Source organism: Colobus angolensis, unplaced genomic scaffold (assembly GCF_000951035.1).
Source record: "Colobus angolensis palliatus isolate OR3802 unplaced genomic scaffold, Cang.pa_1.0 Scaffold280, whole genome shotgun sequence".
In the NCBI taxonomy this organism is placed as follows: Eukaryota; Metazoa; Chordata; class Mammalia; order Primates; family Cercopithecidae; genus Colobus; species Colobus angolensis.
In genome coordinates, this window is record NW_012116044.1 from 1,592,194 (window position 1) to 1,613,190 (window position 20,997).

At 35.5% G+C, this 20,997-nt stretch overlaps 2 protein-coding genes across 2 annotated transcripts in view; one reads left to right on the top strand and one right to left on the bottom strand.

Annotated features, from left to right (window-relative positions):
• The window catches only part of FGF2 (fibroblast growth factor 2 (basic)), a 73,577-nt gene extending 57,342 nt beyond the window's left edge, over positions 1 to 16,235 (top strand). Inside the window, exon 3 of the mRNA XM_011948626.1 lies at positions 10,229 to 16,235. Coding sequence (XP_011804016.1) covers positions 10,229 to 10,414 — 186 coding nt within the window. The 3' untranslated portion in view covers positions 10,415 to 16,235. The remainder of the gene's footprint in view (positions 1 to 10,228) is intronic.
• NUDT6 (nudix (nucleoside diphosphate linked moiety X)-type motif 6) overlaps positions 10,668 to 20,997 on the bottom strand; it is a 36,795-nt gene continuing 26,465 nt past the window's right edge. Inside the window, exons 4-5 of the mRNA XM_011948625.1 lie at positions 15,626 to 15,680; positions 10,668 to 11,249 (exon numbers count right to left, since the gene is read on the bottom strand). Coding sequence (XP_011804015.1) covers positions 10,876 to 11,249; positions 15,626 to 15,680 — 429 coding nt within the window. The 3' untranslated portion in view covers positions 10,668 to 10,875. The remainder of the gene's footprint in view (positions 11,250 to 15,625; positions 15,681 to 20,997) is intronic.

The window sequence follows — 20,997 nt, forward strand, 5'->3', positions numbered from 1 at the left end:
AGCTCTCCAACCTGTTCTAACCTTTGCCTGTTAACCAGTTCCAAAGTCGCTTCCACGTTTTTGGAAGATGTATCTTTCAGCAGCATCTCATTCCTAGTACCAATTTACTGTATTAGTCCATTTTCATGCTGCTGATAAAAGACATACCCAAGACTGGGCAATTTACAAAAGAAGATGTTTAATTGGACTTACAGTTCCACATGGCTGGGGAAGCCTCACAATCATGGCGGAAGGCAAGAAAGAGCAAGTCACATCTTAAATAGATGGCAGCAGGCAAAGAGAGAGAGCTTGTGCAGGGGGACTCTTCTTTATAAAACCATAAGATCTCATGAGACTTATTCACTATCATAAGAACAGCACAAGAAAGACTTGTCTCCATGATTCAGTTACCTTCCACTGGGTTCCTCCCACAACACATGGGAATTCAAGATGAGATTAGGGTAGGGGCACAGCCAAACCATATAACCCTAGTAATCATGGTGACTCTGTAAGATAATCGCCGGTGGGGTTTTTCACCTCAGGAGCATTGGCTGAATAGTGATTCACTGACAATGATAGAAAGACCCATTGTTAAAAGTGATGAAAACAGAAACTGCTCTATCTTCAAGTGTGTCTCTGAAACTAGTAGGGTGCATAAGAAGATGAGACAAGTTAAAAGAAAGTAGATCTGAAAAGAGAATTCTGACTTTTTCTCTTGGCAAATACGTATTAAGCTTCCTAAACTGTTGATTCTGTACCATCAGAAACATAAAATACTCAAAGTTTTCTAGTTTCATTCTTAGCTAAGCAGGAACTTGTGAAAGTTAGTCTTAAATGTGTTTCTCTCTCTTTGGATGTATTAACTCTTTCTGATACAACAGATTTCTACCAAGTTGGTGCAGTAAGAGTTAATTTAGCAATGCTTAGAAATGTATCACAAACACTCTGTAGAGACAAAGCCATGGCTATTAAGCATAAATTAAAAATTCAGGATTTCTTAGTCTCCTTTGAGGAATGGCATGGCCAAGATCCAGTTGTATGTTTCAGCTCTCGTCATACGACCCATTCCTGCCAAGTTCACAAGTTAATCTCTAGTCTTACCATCCAATTTGTGTGGTTTGGTGTCATGCCTTTTCAGCAGCAATCCTGTCTCTTTCAAATTGTTCTTGGTGGGCTATGTCAATCTTCAGATGAAAAAGTAAGCGTGCCCCACCTCAAAACCAAAGATATGGTGTTGGTGATTCAGTAAGTGGCACATTTCTCTCTGAGTCAGATCCATAGACATTAAACTGTCAACAACAGCAACTTTTGGTATGAGTTCAGTGTTCTGACCAGTAGCCATCATCTGGGGATGCAGATGTGCCTTGTAACTTGGAGAAACTGGGATTTATGAACTTGCACTTGCCAGAGGCATTGTCCTTCCCACTCTTCTACCTGGCCCTTTTTCAGACTACTGTTATGACACATCCCTGGGTTCTTCTCCATTTTAGTCTGTGATTCCTGCAATGGAATGCAATTTGTAAAGCATTCTAGTCTCCTCCCAGAAAGAAGAGTACTGTGGATACATAAAACATTTTGGTTTTTAAGAGTTATGTTAGGCTGATCACCAATTAGAGTATGAAAAAAGACTAATTTGTGTACCGTTTTTTCCCCAACACCTTCACATATTAATGGTATGCGTGTTTTCAGGTTACCAACTTTGTGTTGTTTGAAAACATTTCTTAAGGGTCCTTCCTTTCCTTTTGAAGCTAGGAAAAAGGAAAATTCAAAAAGTAACTATATTTAATTGCCAAAGCCTGTATTTGGAAGCCGAAGTTAAATAGTTCTTTAATGCACAACAGACTTCTTACTCCATTCCATAGCAGGATAAATTTTGTTGCTATGAGCAACAGAAGTCCAGAACAAATATTAGAATTGATGATTTAAGTGTTCACAAAATTACAGATTTTTAAGAAAATTGCATGAAGTGAAGTTAATTGTAGTTTTAAGTTTAAGTCACCAAACAACCTCAATGTTAGCATTGGTATGAAAAAACTTGACTGATCTTCATCTGCCAGAAAGTTGCACATTGTTTTCTATATAATGCTATAGATCATGATATACCCTGAACAAAATATTAATATCTCAGTAAGTATTAGAATGTAACTTGCATTGATCCACAATAGTGAAATATGAAAACATGTATATTCTCTGAGGATATACATGTAATTTCTGTAAAAGTAAAATACATTTTACCTATAGAATAACTTTCTTAAATAAGGATGACATGAACTTCATGTCATGATGACATGCATTGGCCTCACAATTCTAGTCCACTCCTAATTTTAGATTTGAACCTTATGACCATTTCCCCATGCTCCGTTTACTGGGTTGTTTATTGTTTTACACTACATGGATTTCATGTAGTGAAATCATGATGACATGAACTCTATAATAAAGTAAGGTAGGGAAAATAGATATTTGAGAGTCCAATTATCCAGATTGACAGTCTATACTGATCAAATTTGTGAGAAAAATACACTAATTGAAGAGGAATATATATCCTTTTTAAGAGAGAAAACAGAAAATACAAAGGTTATTGCATAATGAGAATTACTGTTCTTTTATAACTCAATCTTAAAACTGTTATGCAATGTATAGATATTACAGATTTAAGACCAAATTTAGGCCTGGCACAATGGCTCATGCCTGTAATCCTAGCACTTTGGGAGGCAGGTGGATCACTTGAGATCAGGAGTTTGAGACCAGCCTGGCCAACATGGTGAAACCTCATCTCTACTAAAAATACAAAAATTAGCCAGGCATGGTGATGCGCACCTGTAATCACAGCAACTCAGGAGGCTGAGGCAGGAGAATCGCTTGGACCCGGGAGGTGAACGTTACAGTGAATCAAGATCATACCACTGCACTCCAGCCTGGGCGACACAGCGAGACTCCATCTCAAAAAAATAAAAAATAAAAAGATCAAATTTAATTTTAACTTTTCACTATTTGGATGTTTCTTTTTTTTTTCTGAAGTAGTCAACATTGATACTTACATCATGTCTGTTTTTAATTCTCAGAAGTGGTATAAGCAAAAGCACTTTGGGATTCCTATTGAGCAAGCTCCCTCAAAAGCCAAAACTGAAAAATCCATGTAGTGTAAAACAATAAACAACCCAGTAAACGGAGCATGGGGAAATGGTCATAAGGTTCAAATCTAAAATTAGGAGTGGACTAGAATTGTGAGGCCAATGCATAAGGAAGGGAGAGTGGGGGTGAGAGGAGGTACTGTGGAGATGTGAGGAGAACTTGCTCATGTGCTTATTTCTTTCCTTATTGTGTACTAAGGCTATTAGAGATTAGGAGGGATTCTAAAGACCATCTAATCCAATCTTCTTATTTTACAGAGGAGGAAAGTGATGCCCAGAGAAGTTAAAGGACTTGATTGAAAATACTAGTTAGGGATCAAGGCGATATTGGAATCTAGGTTTCTTGGCCCTTCAGAGATCCTCACAGATGTCAAGTTTGGATAGTTGACGCTTGGAAAGGGTCATCTGGTCTGTTTTCCTTAGGGAGTAAATAGTTCATAAAGTTAAACCATATTCTGTATTTCAGTTTCTAGTCTGGATTTTCCCCAGTCCTACTTCTCTAGTTCTTATTTAGATTTTGTAATGACATTGAATTGTATTTTTATTGTAAGCTATCAGAAAAAGTTCCATTTGTTCATTAATTTAGCAAATATTTATTGATGACTTACTATGTGCCAAGCACTGATACAGCAGTAGAAACAATAGATGAAAATCTTCACAAACATGCCGTTGATAGTCTGGTGAAATAAAGTGATATGTATATATGAATCATCTGTATTTGGGCATAGTAGAGCACAGGAATGCATGAGGTGCTCTTATTTTTCACATTATAGCTAGAGTTGCTGTATCTAGTGACTTGAGAAATTCATTTTTGTGATGGTGCTTGTAGCCCTAGAGTCAGTTTTTAAAAAAATAGTTTTTAGTTTTACGATGGCTTTGGACGTACAGAAAAGTTATAAAGATGACACAGAGAGTGTGTATATATTCCACACTGAGTTTCATTTATTATTTACATCCTACATTAGTATGGTACACGTGTCACAACTAATGAACCAATACTGATATGTTATTATTAGCTAAAGTCCATACTTTGTTCATGTTTCCTTAGTTTTTCCTAATATTCTTTTTCTGTTCCAGGATACGATATTTAGTTATCATGTCTCCTTAGTTTCCTCCAGACTGTGACAGTTTATTAGACTTTCCTTATTTTTGATTACTTTGGTAGTTTGAGGAGCACTGTTGAGGTATTTTTTAGAATGTCCTTCAACTTGCTTGATTTTTTTTCTTTTTTTGAGACAGGGTCTTCTCTGTCTTCCAGGCTGGAGGGCAGTGCTGTGATCATAGATCACCACAACCTTGAATTCTTGGGCTCAAGCGATCCTCCCATCTTGGCCTCCCAAGTAGCTGGGACTACAGGTGCATGTCACCATACTCTACTAATTTATTTTTATTTTTAGTAGAGATGAGGTCTCGCTATATTGCCCAAATTGGTCTCAAACTCCTGGGCTCAATAATCCTCCTGCCTTGGCCTCCCAAAGTGCTGGGATGACAAGTGTGAACCATTGCACCCGGCCTGATTTTTCTTTTTCCATGGGTAGATAGGGATTTGAGTATTTGAGAGGAAGAATATAGAAGTTAAGTACCATTTTTGTGGCATATAATGGTGTATGTTATCCTTATGATTGATCACTCATGATATAATCCTTGTTCAACTGGCTGAGATAGTACTTGTGTCCACTGTAAAGTTACTCTTTCACTTACTTTCTATACTATACTGTTTGGAAGGAAGTCGCCATGCATAGTCCATACTTAAGAGATGGAGATGATGGTTATGCTCCACCTCCTTGAGGGGGTAGTATCTACATAATTTGTCATTCTTTTTCATGGGAAATTTGTTCATTTTCCTCCATTTATTTATTTATTCAATCATTTATATCAATATGTATTCACAGATATTTATTTTATACTTTGAGTTATAATCCAATACTACATTATTTATTTTGTTGCTCAAATAGTTCCAGCTCTGGCCATTGGGAGCTCTTTCAGTTGGCTCCTGTGCTCTCCTCTTTGACGTACTCCTATCAATGCATTTATTTTGAGTACTTCATTACTTTTTGGTCTATAAGATGCTCCAGGCTCATTTAATATATTCCCTACTCCACCCTAGAATGAGCCACTTCTCCAAAGAGCATTGGTTTCTTTTATTAGACAATGGTATTAGAAACCACAGACTGGAATGCTGGGTGTGCTTGTTGCTACTGAAGTATCTTTGCCTCTAAGCCCTCACAGCTGACAGAGCAAGAAATGGTGGTACACACTAGCCTGGGTATATACGTGTATTTATAGATATTTCTATATTTGGCCATCTGTATCAATATTAATATGAGGCTGAGCATGGTGGCTCACATCTGTAATCCCAGCACTCTGGGAGGCTGAGGCAGGTGGACCACAATGTCAGGAGTTCGAGACCAGCCTGACCAAAATGGTAAAACCCTGTCTCTAAAATTACTAAAATTAGCCAGTCGTGGTGGTGCATGCCTGTAATCCCAGCTCCTCAGGAGGCTGAGGCAGGAGAATCATTTGAACCTGGGAGGCAGAGGTTGTGGTGAGCCGACCTCGTGCCACTGCACTCCAGCCTGCGTGACAGAGCGAGACTCTGTCTCAAAAACAAACCAACAAACGAATACCTAAATATGAGTTCATTCATACTGATATCTCCAACCATAACCCATCAATAACACATGAATATTTTAGCAGTCCCCCCCACTTGCTTGTGTGTAACCTGCCACCCCCAATAGTGAGAAACATGGCTCCCACCATCTCCTGGGATCAGTTTTTCATTATGTAGAAACATCTTACATAACTTTATTTTCTTTTGAAATTCCAAAGTAAATTAACTATCCAGACAAAAAACAAACTTCTAAAAGTATTGATTGTGCTTTTTCATGCTACATTAGAGTCTGCTCTATTCAAATACTCCCCACAAGGGGTCAAACTGCCAGCACTATCTTTAACATCATTAGCATCATTATCAATATCAATAAATGGTTATTGGGCCCCACTTATAGAATCACAAACTAAGCTGGTTTATGTGGACAGCCTCCGGGGGAACCTTGAGGTGTTGACCCATCACTAACACATGATACATTTATATCACTATCATATGTATACATCTACATTTCTTTTTTAGGTTTCATACCTTTTAGACCTGAGAATACTTGTTTACTGGCATTATTGTATATAACACACTTTCTGGTATTCCAAATAAATTAGTACTTTTCAATTTCTAGTTCCGTGGTTATTAGCATTAGCAAAAAGAAGGAAAAAAAGTTAAATGATGTGTCTGTTGCATAGTAGGTGCTCAGTAAATACTATCTCCATTTGGATGTCTGATATTCCTCTCAAACTCAACACTTACAAAACTGAATTATTAATCTTTTCCTATAAAATCTGTTCATACTCATAGCCCTCCCCACCACGGTTGATGGCAAGTTTCTCATTCTAGAACAAAAACTTCAGTGCCATTATTAATTCCCTGTTTTTCTCATACCATGCAACCAATCCATCAGGAAACCCTATTAAGTCTACCTTCAAAATATGTCCAAAAGCAGACACCTCTTTACCATTTCTACTGCTACCTCCGTGATCTGAACCTTCATTCTCACTGCCTGTATTACTGAATAACCCTTTATCTGGTCTCTCTGAGTCTGCTTCTGGCCCTCTGTAGTCTTGGCAGCCAGAATAATCCTAGAAAAAGATGTCAGATCATGTTATTTTTCTGCTCAAAAGCCTCCAGTGGCTCTCTTATTTTCTTAGAATAAGAGCCAGATATTTACAATAGCCTACAAAACTATAAGATCTGCCCCCTCTCCCATCCCATTACCTCTCTGATCTCATTTCCTGCTACTCTTCCCACACTGGCATACTTGCTACCCCTCAAACACTCTGCGTATGATCCTGTTATAGAGCTTTTGCACTGGCTTTTCCTCTGACGTGAATGCTCTTCTCTGATATCTGGATGGTTAATGCCTTCATCTCCTTCAAGTGTTTGCTCAAATGTCACTTTCTCAATGGAGCCTCCTGTGACCATGCTATTTAATGTTGCACCTAGCTTCTATCCCTCACCATTCCTAGTCCCTGTTACCCTGAATTTATTCACGTATGCTTATTGCTTATTATGTGTCTCCCCCAGCTAGAATTTGAGTGGCATAAAGGCAGGCATCTTGTTCAGTTTTGTTCATTGATGTATACTAGATGCCTAGAAGAAAAAAATATATAGATTGAATGAATAAACATATTATTTGAACTCTATGCTTCCTCTACCTCTAAATTATTCTTCAATTTTAAAAAAGCAACAAATAAAGGAAAACTTAATTTGATATAAAGGTATCAAGTAGGTGTAAGGGCAAAAGGTATCCAAAATCTGAAATGTTACCAGAAGCACTGAGTTTTAAATTCCTCATTTGTTAATGAGTGTAATAATGTTAAAATATTGTTGTGACTTTTAAAGAAAAGTATATGCATAAAAGCAGTCAATAATCATGCATTAAGGGATTTCTCGGCTCTTAGGCCTATATAAAATAAGGCCTTGGAAACAAGGTACAAGTTGTTATAAGCCCTTAGAAGCCACTTTCTTTGTGGTGGCATTCCTCTGAAGACCACTTTTTATCCGAAGTTTGAAATGCTGAGCAAACACTGAGAATAGGAAAAGAGTTCTTTAAATATGTTTATAAATATTAATAAAATTATATTGTACCAGTTTTAATAGGAACACTGAGATCACAGTCACTGAAGATGACTTGGAAACTTAAAATGGAGACAATTGAAAATTGTATATATGTTGCTCTGTTAAACATCTACTTTTCTTGACCACTAAATTTTGACCCTACTACTTATTTTTAAAAAAACGCAGTTTGCTTTCAAGAGCAAAACAGTTGTTTAGTAAATTTATATTGCTGAACATTCAGCACAGATGTAAGTTTTCCTTCTCTCCACTGTTTTCTTTCAAAAGTAGAAATAACTTCTGTAATAAATAAATAAATAAGTAAATTAATTAATTAATAAACTGTGGGTTCTATCATGTGTCCACTTAGTCCCTGGTACTGTTTCTTTTCTCTGAAATATTAGAAACTGGCTGAAAAGGCAAATGTTATTGGCATAGTTAGTATTCCAGTATGCCAAGCATTGTAGGGAGTGCCAGCTAGCAAGGTGGGGCATCCAGGAAGCTGATAGAATACCAACAAATGAACATATGACTAAATGCTGTTGTTTAAGTTTACCTCTGGGGAATCAGCCTATGAAGTTCCATGGTGACCTTTCATGTTGTCTTTATGATTACTATGAATTTTCCTTTCACTCTTTATTTCCCTTCTACTTCTATTCTTGATCTTAAACCTGGAATACGGAAAAGAGAAGATTTTTTTTCTTTTATCAGTGTCAATGAAGATGAAAGAATCAAGTAAGACAGGTTAACATCAGTTCATACGAGAGGGGCACTAAATTTCACTAGAGGTAGAGTAAAAGTATTGGATTTGGAATACATTGGTCTGTATTACTCTAGGTTTAGGTGTTTCACTCTTATCACATTTGAATCTTTATGAACAGCACAAGATAGTCCTGTGTTTCATATAGCTGGGTTTTGTCAATGTGTGCTTCTCTGTAAGGCTGTGATTTATTTGCATCATAAATAATTGAGTTTCTTTATTAGTAACATATTACATAATGGGCAAATTAGTTACGTTTGTATTTCAGTTTTTAAAAATCCAATTAACAGTGGTCAAAATATTAAAACCAAGTAAATATCCAGTAACATTCTTATCTCTAGAAGATTACAGGATCTAATACCACACCCTTACTTTAGATGGCTGAGACACATTAGTCACTTTTAGTTATTTCCCAGGCTTTACTTTTCATTTTTGTTATTATGCCAGCTCTTTTCCTTGTTTTGCCAATTAATTTATGTTCTTGTCACAATTTGTGCCATTGTTTGCCTTATCTTAGAACCAAAGAATCTGGGAAAAGGTTCAAGTCTTTTTAATGTGGGTTTTTCCAAACCTGAAGTTTCCTAGATATGAGTATATAGAAATAAATTGGAATGTGATACTAATACAAAACCATATATTTATACACCTCTGGATACATCTTACATTTATGTGTTTAGATAAAATTTACATGTGTTTTCTATATAAGTTTATCATTCAATTGATATATATACACATAATTATAATATAAAAATGATTTTTCCTTTTTTTCTTTTGAAGTGAATAAATTGATTTTTCCCCTTTGAGGTCAGTAAGTGTCATCAGTGCTATCCTGTGAAGTTGCTTTTTGAACATTTATCTTAAATAATGTGGTAGCTATTTTGATTCCATTACTTGGAGTATTATTTCCAGGTCTTTTTGAAAGCCAGCTATCCTTTTTTTTCTGATAAATAGTTTAATTGAAATTAAAATGCAAAGTCCCTCCCTCCTGAGAGTGCCAGAAATCACTTATTCCTCATTATCTAACAGTGTTTAGAGATTGTTAATCATTTGTAATATAATGTTCCAATATTATTTTTGGCATTATATGCCAATAGCTATTTTCTGTGCAATAAACTATTCATTACTATGCCTTAAAACAACATCAGCCACTTAAAATTTTTTGTTAAAATTTGGGGAATTAATTCTGCTTGTGAGTAGAGTATTAACAAATCTCCTTCTTCTGTATGGAAAGATTACAATGGGTTAGCCTTCTGCTACTGCTTCACTGTATCTCTGATAAAAGTAAAAATGATCCCTAATTGGTTACCTGCCTTGGGACTGGGAGGAGTGTAGATGGATCATAAATACCGCTGGAAGCTACAGCTTTGGGCAACCCATGGCATACTTCTTACTGGGTATGTCCCTCATGTTTAACACCTGACCTGTCTGTTTTGGAGCTGGAGAATGGTCTCTGAACTCCCACTGAAGTGACATACTTGATGCTGTCCTGCTCACATGCTGTGTTCCTGGCCTGTGTCCTTCTTCAGAACTAGTCTGTGTCACATTTTGGCCCACTGAATCTTGTTAGTTTGATTGCCCTGCTGAACCCAACACCACTGCAGCTGGTTGAGCAGAATAGGCATTATACTATCATAAATATTTAATATGAAAAGTGTAATAATAATAATAACAAGTAATTCTTCCTTTATTTTTCAGAAATGTGTTACGGATGAGTGTTTCTTTTTTGAACGATTGGAATCTAATAACTACAATACTTACCGGTCAAGGAAATACACCAGTTGGTATGTGGCACTGAAACGAACTGGGCAGTATAAACTTGGATCCAAAACAGGACCTGGGCAGAAAGCTATACTTTTTCTTCCAATGTCTGCTAAGAGCTGATTTTAATGGCCACATCTAATCTCATTTCACATGAAAGAAGAAGTATATTTTAGAAATTTGTTAATGAGAGTAAAAGAAAATAAATGTATATAGCTCAGTTTGGATAATTGGTCAAACAACTTTTTATCTGGTAGTAAAATATGTAACCATTGTCCCAGTAAAGAAAACTAACAAAAATTGTTGAAAAATGTATAGACTTCCCCCTTTTATATAGCATCTGCTGTTACCCAGTGAAGCTTACCTAGAGCAACGATCTTTTTCATGCATTTGCTTTATTTAGAAAGAGGCTTTTAAAATGTGCACAGTTAGAGACAAAATTTCTTCAAGAACATCATATACATTAGAAAATTATAGCCAGATATTTAATCAATGCAAAATATCCACTGTTTCTTATGTCATTCATTAATCTACATGTTTCTAAACATATAAATGTGAATTTAATCAATTCCTTTCATAGTTTTCTAATTATCTGGCAGTTCCTTGTGATACAGTTTATAAAACAGGCCTGTGTGAACTGCTGGAAGTTCTTCCACAGTCAGGTCAATTTTGTCAAACCCTTCTCTATACCCATACAGCAGCAGCCTAGCAACTCTGCTGGTGATGGGAGTTGTATTTTCAGTCTTGGCCAGGTCATTGAGATCCATCCACTCACATCTTAAGCATTCATGCTGGCAAAAATTTATTGTGAATGAATATGGCTTTAGGCGGCAGATGATATACATATCTGACTTCCCAAAAGCTCCAGGATTTGTGTGCTGTTGCCGAATACTCAGGAGGGACCTGAATTCTGATTTTATACCAGTCTCTTCAAAAACTTCTCGAACTGCTGTGTCTCCTACATTTAAAAGAGATGTACAAATAAATAATAATTACATTTTTAGAAACTGTATCATCAAAGATTTTCAGTTAAAGTAGCATTATGTAAAGACTCAAAACATAAAGTAGTTTTCAATACCAATTCTTTGCCTTGTGGACATCAAGAAATCCCAAAATATTTTCTTACCACTGTAAATTGAAGAAGCTTTTGAAATGCTGAATATTTCTTTGGCTGCTACTTGGAGGCTTATCTACCTGTACATTTTTGGGGTCAGCTCTTTTTAACTTCTTGCTGCTCTGTTTTCCAAAAGGTAAAACTATAGATTGAAAAGTTAAAACATGTTGCATGGCTGCAGTTACTTTGTTTCTTAAGATAATATTCCAAAGAACTTAGATTCATTTCTTCAACACCAAAATGCTGGAGGTATTTCATCAGTTTTCAAAAAACTTGGAATATAAATATTTCTATAATTCAACAAAGGTTTTCACATTTTGTAAGGTTGATTTTTCAATTAAATGCAAATTGTATGGCAGGATTTTTATTGCCATTAACATATTTTTGTGGCGGCTTTTTCTACACATCCAAATGGACCTTCTAACTGGGCTTTCTCTAATTTTGTGATACTCTGTCATTGTCTCCCAAGGCATTTAGGAGAAGCCCTTTAGAAAGCTGCCTTCTTCTACCACTTTGCTGGAAAGCTTCACAGTTGTCACAGACAAAGAGTTTTGTTCCAATACTTTTTTTGCCTCCATTTTTCTTGTTTGTCAAATAGTAAATGATATTTGCCCTTACAGTAATCCTACTGGTGAAAAATATGCAAAGAAGAGGAAGTCACAGAAACATGTCTCAATTCCCATGTTCTCTGACTGTAGACTCTTACCAATCCCCTGGATATGCTCTTGTATTTTCCCTCTAATAGCTATGGAAATATGCATAGAAAGAGTATAATGTTTTAAAACATAAGGCATTTATCTGCCATTTTTTAATTACATGCTGACTTCCCTTACAATTGAGATTTGCCCATAGGTTAAATATGGTTAGAAATAACTGAAAGCATAAAACAAAAATCTAGGCCAGGTACAGTGGCTCATGCCTATATTCCCTGCACTTTGGGAGGCAAGCAGGAGGATCGCTTGAGCCCAGGAGTTCAAGACCAACCTGGGCAACATTGGTGAAACCCCGTCTCTACAAATAAACACAAAAATTAGCCAGGCATGGTGGCATGCACATGTGGTCTCAGATACTTGGGAGGATGAGGTGGGGGGGTCGATCACTTGAGGCCGAGAGGTCAAGGCTGCAGTGAGCCATAATCATGCCACTGCACTCCAGCCTAGGTGACAGAGTGAGACTTTGTCTCAAAAAAAGGGAGAAATTTTCCTTAATAAGAAAAGTAATTTTTACTCTGACATTCAATACATTTGTTATTAAATGTATTATTAAAGATGGTAGCACTAGTCTTAAATTGTATAAAATATCCCCTAACATATTTAAATGTCCATTTTTATTCATTATGCTTTGAAAAATAATTATGGGGAAATATATGTTTGTTATTAAATTTATTATTAAAGATAGTAGCACTAGTCTTAAATTTGATATAACATCTCCTAACTTGTTTAAATGTCCACTTTCATTCTTTATGTTTGAAAATAAATTATGGGGATCCTATTTAGCTCTTAGTACCACTAATCAAAAGTTCAGCGTGTAGCTTATGATCTATGCTGTTTCTATGCTGTGGAAGCACCGGATGGAGGTAGTGAGCAAATCTGCCCTGCTCAGCAGTCACCATAGCAGCTGACTGAAAATCAGCACTGCCTGAGTAGTTTTGATCATTTTAACTTAAATCACTAACTGACTGAAATTTGAATGGGCAAATAAGTGCTTTTGTCTCCAGAGTATGGGAGACCCACCTCGAGATGGATATTTCTTCCCCAAGGATTTCAAGATGAATTGAAATTTTTAATCAAGATAGTGTGCTTTATTCTGTTGTGTTTTTTATTATTTTAATATACCGTAAGCTAAACTGAAATAACATTTGCTGTCTTATAGGTTTGAAGAACATAGGAAAAACTAAGAGGTTTTGTTTTATTTTTGCTGATGAAGAGATATGTTTAAATGTGTTGTATTGTTTTGTTTAGTTACAGGACAATAATGAAATGGAGTTTATATTTGTTATTTCTATTTTGTTATATTTAATAATAGAATTAGATTGAAATAAAATGTAATGGGAAATAATCTGCAGAATGTGGGTTTTTCTGGTGTTTCCCTCTGACTCTAGTGCACTGATGATCTCTGATAAGGCTCAGCTGTTTTATAGTTCTCTGGCTAATGCAGGAGAGTCTCTTCCTCCCAGTGGTAGTATGATTTTTTAGGAAGGCAGTTTGTCAATTTTAATCTTGTGGATACCTTTATACTCGTAGGGTATTATTTTATATAAAAGCCTTGAGGGTTGCATTCTATTTTCTATATGACCCTCTTGATTTTTAAAAAAACACTATGGATAACAATTCTTCATTTACCTAGTATTATGAAAGAATGAAGGATTTCAAACAAATGTGTTTCCCAGTTAACTAGAGTTTACTGTTTGAGCCAATATAAATATTTAACTGTTTGTGATGGCAGTATTCCTAAAGTACATTGCATGTTTTCCTAAATACAGAGTTTAAATAATTTCAGTAATTATTAGGTGATTCAGCTTCATCATTAAGAATATCTTTTGTTTTATGTTAAGTTAGAAATGCTCTCATATAGACATAGTCTTTCAGACCTCTACTGTCAGTTTTCATTTCTAGCTGCTTTCAGGGTTTTATTAATTTTAAGGCAAAGCTTAATTTATACTAAGCTTGGGAAGTATGGCTAACGCCAACTGCAGTTTTTTCTTCTTAATTCCACATGACTGAGATCTCTTAATTCCATATGGTCTCTGGATAGGTGGGTTGTTGTGAAAACCACACTTTTTTTTCTTTTTTTTTTTTAAAAAAAAGGTAGTGAATTTTTAATTATCTGGACTTTAAGAAGGATTCTGGAGTATACTTAGGCCTGAAATTATACGTATTTGGTTTGGAAATATGTGTTTCTTCAGTGACATCTACAAATAAGTATAGCTGAAATTCAGAGGACCCATAAAAGTTCACATGAAAAAAATCAATTCATTTGAAAAGGCAAGATGCAGGAGAGAGGAAGCCTTGCAAACCTGCAGACTGCTTTTTGCCCAATATGCATTGGGTAAGGATGCAAAACATAAGCTTAATTAGCTCACATGCCCTGCTGTCACATGGCACCAGTGGATAGTGTGAGAGAATTAGACTGTAGAACAAATGGCCTTCTCTTTCAGCATTTGCACCACTACAAAATCATCTTTTATATCAACAGAACAGTAAGCATAAACTAAGCAAAAGGTCAGTAAGTACCTGAAACCAAGATTGACTAGAGATATATCTTAATGCAATCCATTTTCTGATGGATTGTTAGGAGCTGGCTATATAATGTACATATGGTATTTTGGTTTGTGTAAAAGTTGTAAAAATCAAGTTTTAAGTACATAGACATTTTTAAATAAAATATTTAAAGGCAATTTAGAAAACTGCCTTAATAACATTGTTGGCTAAATAGAATAGGGGACATGCATATTAAGGAAAAGGTCATGGAGAAATAATATTGGTATCAAACAAATATATTGATTTGTTATGATACACATTGAATTTGATCCAATGGTTTAAGGAATAGGTAGGAAAATTTGGTTTCTATTTTTCGATTTCCTGTAAATCAGTGACATAAATAATTTTTAGCTTATTTTATATTTCCCTGTCTTAAATACTGAGCTCAGTAAGTTGTGTTAGGGGGTTATTTCTCAGTTGAGACTTTCTTATATGACATTTTACTATGTTTTGGCTTCCTGACTATTAAAAATAAAGAGTAGATACAATTTTCATGAAGTGAAGAATTACATCACCACTGCTCTATAATTGACTTTATTATATTTATTTCAAAGTTCATTTAAAGGCTACTATTCATCTTCCGTGATGGAATGGTCAGGATTCGTTTTCTCATAGTTTAATTCCAACAACAATATTGGTCGTATCCAAAATAACCTTTAATGCTAAACTTTACTGATGTATATGCAAAACTTCTCTCATTTCAGACAAATTAATCCAGAAGCAGTCATAAACAGAAGAATAGGTGGTATGTTCCTAATGATATTATTTCTACTAATGGAATAAATTGTAATATTAGAAATTATGCTGTTAATTATATCAGCTCTGAGGTCATTTCTGAAATGTTCTTAGTCTGAACAAATTAGAAAATTTAAATTTTTATTCTTAGCTATAAATCAAGAAAATAAACACATTAATTTCCTCAACATTTTCAAGCCAATTAAAAATATGGAAGATACACACCAATATCTTCTCCAGGCTCTGACAGGCCTCCTGGAAACTTCCACATATTTTTCAACTGCAGTATAAAGTCAGAAAATAAAGTTAACATAACTTTCACTAACACACACATGTAGATTTCACAAAATCCTCCTATAATTGGTCAAAGTGGTTGAGAATATATTTTTTAGTAATTGTATGAAACATTTTTCTAGCTTCCATCCTTTCTCCCTCGTTTCTTTTTTTGGGGGGAGCTGGTAACTGATGCAATCTTTTCCCACCTTTTCTCTTTAGGACATAGAAGTGGTTTTGTTTGGTTAACGTGATAAATTCTGTATGAATGAAACATTGGAGGGAAACATCTACTGAATTTCTGTAATTTAAAATATTTTGCTGCTAGTTGACTATGAACAAATAGAAGAATCTTACAGATGCTGCTATAAATAAGTAGAAAATACAGTATAAATTTCATCACTACAGTATGCTATTTTAAAATCTATTTCTTATATTGTATTTCTAATCAGATGTATTACTCTTATTTCTATTGTAAGTGTTAATGATTTTATGTAAAAATATAATTGCTTTTCATGAGTAGTATGAATAAAATTGATTAGTTTGTGTTTTCTTGTCTCCCATTTCTTTGTGTCTTCTTGTCTATGATTTCTTTTTTCTTTTGTTGGGGAGGGGCAGGTAGAAAGATCTGATCTTGGAATAGGGATACATATAGAAAAATATATTAAAAACAATTATGAGATGACATGGACAATATTCTTATGACTGACATGATTACTTTTTTTCCTGTTAGAGTTCTGTTATATCTATCCATCACATGATAAAAACTAAAGAATGAGAAATTATCACATACTCGTAAGGGAGCTGTACCTTTGGCTAGTACCTTATACTCTTCATTCATAAAACAAGTTATGGACCTTTTACTGGTTTGCTTTGTGACCCACTTATTTCCTGGATGACTGCTTCTTAAAAGAATGTGTCATTATTCAACTATGCTAGGTTGGAGACCAGTGGCATGGTTCCCAGAGTTTCCATAGACTGTTGATTATGTGGGTACAGAATTCAGGCTTTGAGTGTCTGGGCTAGGCTTGACATTAATTTATAAAGGATATTATGCTTTACTTTATTAATGTAGAAATATATCTGTAAATATACCTCTATATCAATGCACTATCTTCTAGATTCCATTTGGAAATAGTCTCAGAAGGGTTATTTCTCCAGAAACTATGCAGTCTTTGTCTGACAAGATGTTGAACTTTACCACCATAAATTCCATTTACATTTTGAGATAGCATCTCATTCTGCTGGCCAACCTAGAGTACAGTGGCACCATCAGAGCTCACTGCAGTCTTGACCTGCCTGGGCTCAGGTAATTCTACCACCTCAGCCTCCCGACTAGTTGAGACTACAGGTGTGCACCACCACACCTAATTTTTTTTTTTTTTTAAGATGAGATTTCACCACGTTGCCCAGGCTGGTCTTGAACTCCTGAGGCTCAGGCAATCCTTCCACCTGGGCTTCCCAAAGTGCTGGGGTTACAGGTGTGAGCTACCATAAGCAGCCTGTAAATTCTGTTTCTAACAGAAGAAAAGTTATAATGGAGCAGACAAATGTTTCCTAAAAACAACAAAAGCTGACTTTAGAAATCTTTGACCATAAATGATTAGAAATTGATTGTTAATTAAATCTGGAGATGAACTTATTAGAAGGGGGAAAATGCTAGACATAAGGACTGAAAACAGCTCACACAAATTTGATTTTGACTATTTTATAAACTAAACCTTTTATATGGAAATATTAGGTATATGTTTATGCTGGTAAGTATTTTGTGACATTTTATGGTACCATTTAGGCTTTTAAAATGCTTACTTCTCCCCTAAAAAAGCTTGAGCCTGAGTATAGTCTAAGTAGTAGAGAGGCCTAAGCTATGTGGTTTGTGCAAAATCTAGTTAATGTCCTAGATATGATCAATAGTGAGATGAGCATGTCTTCCCACTTTTTTTCTTTATATCAAACAATTCCCATTAGCTGTGTTTAGCAATATAACAACATTAAAATACTAATGCTGGGCACAGTGCCTCACATCTGTAATCCCAGCGCTTTGTGAGGCTGAGACGGGAAGATCACTTGAGCCTCGGAGTTCAAGGCTGCAGTGAGTTATTGTGCCACTGCACTCCAGCTCGGGCAACAGAGTGAGACCCCAGACGCTGTGCTGTGGGTCTGACCCACAGACCCTAACCAAGTGAGGGATGAAAAAATGCACTCAGACACAGATATCCAATGAAAGAGTGGGCTGGGGACTGGGCCACTCAGAAAGAATTGCAGCAGCTACCGGTGCTGCAGGCATTTATTCAGTACAGATTTAATGACAAAGGCCTTGAGTCAACACACTTGTGGGTAATTAACATGGTCGCACCCACCCCACCCCATCCCACCCCCAACTGCTGCCGCCCCAGAGAGAGTAGTCCTGCGTGCGGATTAACTTACCTAGATCAGTTTCTTTACATCCCCTTGTTACCTCAACTAAGCTTTCAGGCACCAGATAAGAGAATCTGGCTGCCTTCAACCAAATCCTTTCCCTAAACTTTTGTAAAACCTCCCAGCCTTCCAAGAAGGTTTTCATCTTTCTACAATTTTTCCCACCACCCTGACCAATCTCCTACACTAGGCTAAATATTTTTATAAGAATTATGCATTTAAACTTCACAATACTCCCATGAGAGGCTATAATTTGTTTCCATTTTAGAGGTGATGAAACTGAGGGCATAAAAACACTTGCCTGGGGTCACACACCTAGTACGTGATAAACTCAGTGTTAAAATCCAGGCAGGCTTTTTCTAACCATCTTTTAAGAAATTGTAAAAGTCGATTTGATATTTTCTCACTAATCCTTAATGACTGTACACTGCTTTTTCATATACCTTTTAATTTTTTCCTTGGACGTAGTTGGAACATTCTATATAAATCCAATTAGATTCTGTGTGTTAGACTTACACTTTTCCAGGGCTCACAAATTTGGACTACAGTTTAGTGCCAAATGTCTTTGTATCTATCTGTTGCTTGTGAGTTCCCCATCTAGAATGTTCTGATTGGCATGGCATTTATTTCCTAGCTAGTGATCTTTTATTATTCTTTCTTTCCAGCATATTGTTTTATGAGGAAAAAAATTACTGAGGATCAGTTTTGAAAATGTAGCCTATGAGATTATGTTTTTCATCTTTATTCTCCCTTCCTATAAAAGAAGATGATATCTCTGTGCCTCAAGTGTAAAATTCCATGATCCTTTTTTTCCCTAATCTTAAAAAAGGAACTTTCCACTCGCTTGTGAAAGAAATATTCTAAAATGTTCTTGTGCTTAGCTGCTTTGTGGGATGCTACTCAACAGTCAAATACATGACCCCTCCCTGCTTTGAGTTGGTGAGGTCTAGTTCCTTTAAGCATATCTGATTTTCACATACTACAAAAGGTATAGTATCCTTTTAACTTATAAAAATATGTGATTTTAAACCATATTTAGAGTAGTTCCATCATATTTTGGAATGGTGAGTGGTATGACAATTTTCCTATACATTTTCCAATTATAAATCTAATGTTCTGTGTCTGTGTGTGTGTGTGTGTGTGTGCGTGTAGCAGTAAATGGAAAACAGAAGACAGTGTGGATGAAGTAAGGGTGGTCTCATCACTGCAATCCTTCCTTCCCCAGTGTTAGAAATTGCTGGCCCAAGAAATAGTCATTTTAGCTACCAAGAAAGGGTAAATTTTCTGATGCATTTTTTAGAGATATTAACAGAATGTAAGATACTTTCTCTGTTAAAGCATGTTCAAGCTTAAAACCACTATTTCTTTGAAAACTTATCCTGAAGATAAACTCAAGTTTATTTTAGGGTTTCTAGAATGGGTGAAAATGATTCATTTTCTGATTCTTTTTCTATTTTCTCTGTTCCACAGACATCTGCTTTCCTAAGCAAAGTATTCATTTTAAGACCTTCCCTAGGCATGGCTACTGAAATCCTAACCAGAAGTTTGTGTAAACACAACCCTTAAAAGACAACTAATTTCTTTCAGCCATATCTCAAGAACCGAGAGCAAGGGCACAGACCCGCTAACCTTTTCCCTTTGGTTCTCATATATATGTGACCTTCTTGTTCTGTCTTTACTCCAACTTGGTCAGATGCCAGAAATTTGGTTATCTTTTATTTTTCATTGTTCTAGTCTTTAATGATCCTATCACCTTTTATAATTCAGACCTACTGTATTTAGATAAATATCACTAGCTACAATATTGTCACTATTACCAATGAGAAAGAAGCTACCATAGAGTGTCTAATAAGTTTGTTCATTCATTCAATAGAAATTTATTGAGTGTTAGGTGTTGGGCAAACAGAAGTTAATGTATATAGCAAGTGTAAAGAAGTTAATGTATATTGGGCATACAGAAGTTAATGTACATGGCAAACCCAGTCATTCTTTTTATCTTGGCACCGTGTATTTTTCTTAATAATACTTATCTCCACCTTACATAATATTTATTCATTTTATTATTTGTATCTTACACATTTGAATGTAAGCTCCATATGTAGAAACTTTGCTTTGCTAAACTCCATATGTGGAAACTATACATCTGTTCACTGATGTATACCTAGTGCTTAGTGCACCATGTATTTTTCTTAATAACACATCTCCACCTTACATAATATTCATCCATTTTATTATTTGTATCTTATGCATTTGAATGTAAGCTCCCTATGTAGAAACTTTGTTCACTGATGTGTACTTAGTGCTTAGAACAGTGTATACAGCAGACTATGTATAAGAACCCAGTCATATTCAGTGAATGAATTAGTAGGTCCCTACCCTTAACTCTTGAACACCCAGTTTATGGGGTCAAGTCACTGTTCGGTCTTTTATTTCTTAAGATATTGGGGTAGGAATGAAGGACTGGAATATGTGGGTAGGGAAGGAGAAAGGACATGTAAGTGTCAATTTAGATATGTGTTTGAATTTGTGCATATGCTCATGTTGAGGGTTAAATTTTCCCCTGCAAAAAACACTTGACATTAATGCCTGGGGAGAGTGAGGTACCTAAAGAAAGGAGAGAAACTGGCTTGGATATCTGAAAAGAATGCCAGTTAGTTATTTATAATAAGTAAATAAGTATATATAATCTATATATAATTTATTAAACATTAAATATAGATTACATATAGCTAATAGCTATCAGTTATATCAAAATATCACCTAATAGCAAATATTTACAGAAATTAAATTATTCCATGTCTTATTTTTATTTCAACATTGAACTATATGTTAATTCTTAATTTTCATATTTTGTTGCTCTCTTAGATGGATCTCTGTTTATAACTTAAAAAAATCAAAACCCTGGC